This window comes from Geospiza fortis, unplaced genomic scaffold (assembly GCF_000277835.1).
Source record: "Geospiza fortis unplaced genomic scaffold, GeoFor_1.0 scaffold136, whole genome shotgun sequence".
Taxonomy (NCBI): domain Eukaryota; kingdom Metazoa; phylum Chordata; class Aves; order Passeriformes; family Thraupidae; genus Geospiza; species Geospiza fortis.
In genome coordinates this window covers 7,816-13,847 of record NW_005054827.1, presented here as the reverse complement: position 1 = coordinate 13,847, position 6,032 = coordinate 7,816, and the positions used below count along the sequence as shown (strand labels likewise).

The window sequence follows — 6,032 nt, the reverse complement described above, 5'->3', positions numbered from 1 at the left end:
GAGTCCGCGGCCCCCCCTGCCCAGCCGCAGGGTTTACTCCACGCTGGTGGAGGCGGGCGGGCAGGTGTTCGCCGTGGGCGGCTGCGACGACAACGGCGTCGCCGTGGACTCCTTCGAGGTCTACTCGCCCGAGGCCGACCAGTGGGCAGCGCTGCCCGCCATGCCCACGGCCAGGGCCGGCGTGGCCGTCACCGTGCTGGGCAAGAGGATCATGGTGATCGGCGGCGTGGGCGCCAACCAGCTGCCGCTGAAGGTGGTGGAGATGTACAACACGGACGAGGGGCGCTGGAGGAAGCGCAGCTCACTCCGTGAGGCGGCCATGGGCATCTCGGTGGCGGCCAAAGGCAAGTGTGGGAAACGTGGAAAGTTTGGGAAGTTTCACAGGTGGCAGGAAGGTCTCGGAATGTAGAAGATGATGGTGGAGTAGAGGTGGAAGCAGGTTTTGATATGGAAGAATACAGGTGGAAGCAGGTTTTGATAGAGAAGAATAGATATAATAGATTGTGGAAAGCTTCCATGAGGTGGCCATGAGCATCTCGGTGGCGGCCAAAGGCAAGTATGGGAAACGTGGAAAGTTTGATAAGTTTCAAAGATGGCAGGAAGGTTTCTGAATGTAGAGCGTGAGGGTAGAATAGAGGTGGAAGCAGTTTTGATATAGAAGAATAATAAATTGTGGAAAACTTCCTCAAAGCGCAGCTCACTCCGTGAGGCGGCCATGGGCATCTCGGTAGCGGAAAGGGCAAGTGGTGGGAAAGACGGAAAGTTTGGCAGGAAAGTTTCACAGATGGCAGGAAGGTCTTGGAATGTAGAAGCTGAGAGTGGAGTAGAGGTGGAAGCAGGTTTTGATATAGAATAATGGATTGTGGAAATCTTTCCCAAAGTGCAGCTCGCTCCACGAGGCGGCCATGGGCAGCAAGTGTTTTCCATCCAGACTACAGGGTGTACGCAGAAGGGGATGGATTTCTGGTGCTTTCCTACAATGATTTATTGGGATTTTTGGGGGTTTTTGCCCCATCCAGACTACAGGGTGTACGCAGCGGGCGGGATGGGCTCGGACCTGCGGCCCCACAACTTCCTGCAGCACTATGACGTGCTCAAGGACATCTGGGTGTCCCTGGCTGCCATGCCCACCCCCCGCTACGCGGCCACATCCATCCTGAGGGGCACCAAGATCTACGTGCTGGGTAAGGAGCAGCCCTGCCTCCTCCTCTCTTCCTTCTCCTTCCTTCTCCATCCTTTCTCCTTCTTCTTCTCTTTCCTTCTCCTTCCCTTTACTTTTCCTTCCTTTTCCTTAATTTTTGTTCCTTTTTCTTCCTTCTCCTTCCTTCTCCTTCACTTTTTTCCTTTTGCTTCCTTCTGCATCCTTTCTCTTCCTCCAATTCCCTCTGCTTTCCACTTCCCTCTCCATTTCAACTCCCTCTCTTTTCCAATTCCCTCCATTCCAATTCCCTCCTTTCCAATTCCCTCTCCTTTCCAATTCCCTCTCCATTTCAATTCCCTTTTCCACTTCTGTCTCCTTTCCAATTCCCTCCATTTCAATTCCCTCCCCTTTTCCAATTCCCTCTCCTTTCCAACTCCCTCTCCGTTTCAATTGCTTCTTCATTTCAACTCCCTTTCCTTCCCAATTCCTTCTCCTTCCCAATTCCCTCCGTTCCAATTTCCACTTCCCTCTCCTCTCTGATTCCCTCCTTTCCAAATCCTTCTCCATTTCAATCCCCTCTCCATTCCAATTCCCTTTTCTTTCCAACTCCCTCTCCATTCCAACTCCCTCTCCATTTCAATTCCCTCCTTTCCAATTCCCTCTCCATTTCAATTCCTTTTCCATTTCAATTCCCTCCTCTCCAATTCCCTCTCCTCCCCAGGGGGAAGGCAATCCAAGTACGCCGTCAACGCCTTCGAGGTTTTCGACACGGACACGCGCTCCTGGACCAGGTTCCCCAACATCCCCACCAAAAGAGCCTTCTCCAGCTTCGTGCCCACCGAGGAGAAGCTCTTCAGCCTCGGGGGGCTCCGCCAGGGCCGGCTCTACCGTCAGCCCAAGTTCATGAGGACCGTGGACGTCTTCGACCTGGAGCAAGGTGGGAGATGGACTGGCCATGGACCTTCCCGAGGCCTTTGGGGACACAGAGCTGGGTTTGGGGACACAGGGATGGGTTTGGGGACATAGGGATGGGTTTGGGGACACAGGGCTGGGTTTGGGGACACAGGGCTTGGTGTGGGGTCACAGGAATGGGTCTGGGGACACAGGAATGGGTTTGGGGACACAGGGATGGGTTTGGGGACATAGGGATGGGTTTGGGGACACAGGGATGGGTTTGGGGTCATAGGGCTGGGTTTGGGGACACAGGGATGGGTTTGGGGACACAGGGCTGGGTTTGGGGACATAGGGCTGGGTTTGGGGACACAGGAATGAGTTTGGGGTCACAGGGCTGGGTTTGGGGTCACAGGGATGGGTTTGGGGTCACACGGAGCTGGGTTTGGGGACACAGGGCTGGGTTTGGGATTTAGGGCACCCAGGGCTGGGTTTGGGGTCACATAGAGCTGGGTTTGGGGTCTGGGGACACAGGGTTGGGTTTAGGGCACACAGGGCTGGCTTTGGGGTTTGGGCACACAGGGCTGGGTTTGGGGTTTGGGGACACAGGGCTGGGTTTAGGGCACACAGGGCTGGGTTTGGGATTTGGGGACACAGGGCTGGGTTTAGGGCACACAGGGCTGGGTTTGGGATTTGGGCACACAGGGCTGGGTTTGGGGTTTGGGGACACAGGGCTGGGTTTAGGGCACACAGGGCTGGGTTTGGGATTTGGGCACACAGGGCTGGGTTTGGGGCTCTGCCACCCTTGCAGAGCACAGAGCTCCCATCTGCTCCCATCTGCTGCTGCCTTGAGCTCAGCTTAGAGGACGGTTTCCAGTCAGGATTACCGAGTGCAATGGGAAAACCTCAATCCCAAGTGGATCCAACAGTGCGATAACAGGGGCCAAACCCAACCAGCCCATGGGGTTTTATCACCCCGAGGTGACGCAGCCAAACTGCCCTTCCAGAGCCAGGGCCTCAGAGGGGTGGGTGCCTTTCCAGGAGTGGGTGATCCCACAACCACAGCGTGTCCTGTCCCTCCAGGTGGGTGGATGAAGATGGAGCGCTCCTGCTACCTGAAGAAAAGGCGAGCAGACTTCGTGGCCGGCTACCTGCGAGGCAGAGTTGTGGTGGCTGGGGGCCTGGGTGAGGCTCTGGGACCCTGGGAACCCTTTAAAAAAGTGTTGGAATTGTTGCCATCCCAAAAAAAAAAAAGGAGAAATCCCAATGCTGGCTGGTGGGAGGGAAAACAAACCCGGTAATGGGATGGGGTCAGAGCAGACAAGAGAAGCTCCGTGGTGCTTCCCAGATCATCCAGCGCCTCCTTTTGTGCTTCCAGGGAATCAGCCGACCGTGCTGGAGTCAGCAGAGGCTTTCCACCCCGAGAAGAACAAGTGGGAGAGCCTCCCCCCCATGCCCACCCCGCGCTGCGCCTGCTCCAGCATCGTGCTGAGGGACTGCCTGCTGGCCGTGGGGGGCGTCAGCCAGGGGCTCAGCACGGCCGTGGAGGCCCTGTGCCTCTCTGACTCCTGATTGGAACCCATCTGAGTGGGGATCCCACCTGGAACAGGGCCCTGTGCCTCTCTGACTCCTGATTGGAACCCATCTGAGTGGGGATCCCACCTGGAACAGGGCCCTGTGCCTCTCTGACTCCTGATTGGAACCCATCTGAGTGGGGATCCCACCTGGAACAGGGCCCCGTGCCTCTTCTGAGCCTGATTGGAACCCATCTGAATGAGAATCCCACCTGGAACAGGGTCCTGTGCCTCTCTGACTCCTGATTGGAACCCATCTGAATGAGAATCCCACCTGGAACAGGGCCCCGTGCCTGATTTGAGCCCACCTGAGTAGGGATCCCACCTGGAACAGGGCCCTGTGCCTGATTGGAACCTGCCTGATTGAGAATCCCACCTGGAACAGGGCCCTGCCCCTGGCTGTCCCCAGCAGTGGCACTGGGGACAGCGCTGGCAGCTCCCAGGACTGGGACAGACCCATCCAACACTGACGGGATTCTGGTGCCTCCCTTCCTGGCACTGCTGTCCATGAGGAGCCCCCACAATGGCCAGGGGTCCCCTCCTGTCACTGTCACAGCTCCGTGGGGACACCCAGCCAGAGGAATTGCTCCTCACAGTGCCATGGGGGAGAAATTGCTCCTCACAGCTCCATGGGGACATCCAGCTGGAGGAGCTGCTCCCCAGAGCTCCATGGAGGAGGAACTGCTCCCCAAATCTCCATGGGGACACCTAGTTCAAGGAACTGCTCCCCACATCTCCATGGGGACATCAGCTGGAGGAACTGCTTTTCACATCTCCATGGGGACACCCAGTTCAAGGAACTTCTCCCCACATCTCCATGGAGGAGGAATTGCTCCTCACATCTCCATGGGGACATCCAGCCAGAGGAACTTCTCCCCAGAGCTCCATGGGGACATCAGCTGGAGGACCTGCTCCTCACAGCTCCATGGGGGAAGAACTGCTCCCCAGAGCTCCATGGGGGAGGAATTTCTCCCCACAGCTCCACGAGGACATCAGCTGGAAGAACTGCTCCCCATATCTCCATGGGGGTGGAACTGCTCCTCACATCTCCATGGGGACACCCAGCTGGAGGAGCTTCTCCTCACATCTCCATGGGGGTGGAACTGCTCCTCACATCTCCATGGGGACACCCAGTTCAAGGAACTGCTCCCCACATCTCCATGGGGACATCAGCTGGAGGAGCTGCTCCCCACATCTCCATGGAGGAGGAATTGCTCCTCACAGCTCCATGGAGGAGGAACTGCTCCCCACAGCTCCATGAGGACATCAGCTGGAACAACTGCTCCCCACATCTCCTGCCCACATGAAGGACCCTGGAGATCCTGTGTGGGAATTGTGTCCCTGCAGCCATCCTGGTCACAGGTGACACCTTGGGAGGCGCTGGGGCTCTCCAGAGGGGTCAGTGTGGCTCACGGGGACAGTGGTGGTGTCCTCCTCCATCCTGGGATCTGCAAGTGCTTCCCTACAGATTTTCTCCCGGAGGAAACTCCAAACCTGCAGCAGGATCCAGGATTGCTCTCTGCCTTCTCCTGCCACCATCCCGTGGCTGTTCCTTGGGGTTCCTGCAGGAGCTGCGGCCAGGGGCTGCTCCCGAGGGTGCATTCTGCTCTGGCCCCTCACTGTGGCACAGGATTGGCACGGGACTGGCACAGGACCAGCACAGGAACAGCACAGGAACGGCACGGGACTGGCACAGGATTGGCACAGGACTGGCGTGGGACTGGCACAGGACTGGCACAGAACTGGCACAGAACTGGCACAGGATTGGCACAGGACTGGCACAGCCGCTGCCTTCGCCGGGTGCCAGCTGGGGGTGGCCTCATTCCTGCCCTGCCCTGGGATGCTCCTGCTGGGAAATGGGATCCAGCAGGACACAACCTCCCTGGATTGGGCCCTCCAGGTGCCAGAGATGTGACCCGAGCCCAGTTCGGGTGGCTCGGGTGCTCCTGGCTGTGCCTGCAGGGCGGGTTTGAGGATTTCGGCGGGTTTGGGGTGGTTCGGTTTGGGCTCCTCCCAGAGCTGTGAACAGCAGATGGCATCCTTGAGGATTTTAGCAGTTTGGGTGGTTTGGTTTGGGCTGGGTGAGCCCCAGGTCTCCTCCCAGCGCTGTGAACAGCAGATGGCATCCCTGGGCCGGGCTGCGGCTGCAGCAGCACCTCCCGCTGTCCCGGGCTGCCCTGCCCGGGTGGCGCTGCACCAGGGCGGCTCTAAAATCCCATTTCAGGTGCTGCAAGATCCAGCAAATAACTTGGGTGCTGCGCGTCTCCTCCAGTATTTTATTCCCGTAGAAAGACACCCCCGAGGAGCCCAAACACCCTCCAGGAGCTGGGACAGGGCTGGATTTGTGTCCAGCAGCTGGGACAGGTCTGGATTTTGTCCAGGAGCTGGGACAGGGCTGGGGTTGGGTCCAGGAGGCGGGGGAGGGC

The 6,032-nt window shown here is 58.1% G+C and overlaps 2 protein-coding genes across 4 annotated transcripts in view; both read left to right on the top strand.

The window, feature by feature from the left end:
* KLHDC8A (kelch domain containing 8A) overlaps positions 1-3,758 on the top strand; it is a 4,111-nt gene extending 353 nt beyond the window's left edge. Inside the window, exons 2-7 of the mRNA XM_031065516.1 lie at positions 4-344; positions 1,020-1,184; positions 1,863-2,078; positions 3,116-3,217; positions 3,411-3,579; positions 3,642-3,758. Coding sequence (XP_030921376.1) covers positions 4-344; positions 1,020-1,184; positions 1,863-2,078; positions 3,116-3,217; positions 3,411-3,579; positions 3,642-3,666 — 1,018 coding nt within the window. The 3' untranslated portion in view covers positions 3,667-3,758. The remainder of the gene's footprint in view (positions 1-3; positions 345-1,019; positions 1,185-1,862; positions 2,079-3,115; positions 3,218-3,410; positions 3,580-3,641) is intronic.
* LOC115949156 overlaps positions 3,729-6,032 on the top strand; it is a 5,172-nt gene continuing 2,868 nt past the window's right edge. For 2 of the 3 annotated variants that reach the window (XR_004082768.1, XM_031065515.1), the window contains exon 1: positions 3,729-5,506. Coding sequence is in view for 1 of the 3 variants with exons in the window: in XM_031065515.1 (XP_030921375.1) it covers positions 4,114-5,506 (1,393 nt within the window). In the remaining 2 variants the exon portion in view is untranslated. Of the gene's footprint in view, positions 5,971-6,032 lie in introns of all 3 variants that reach the window. The other variant, XR_004082767.1, reaches the window with a different exon arrangement.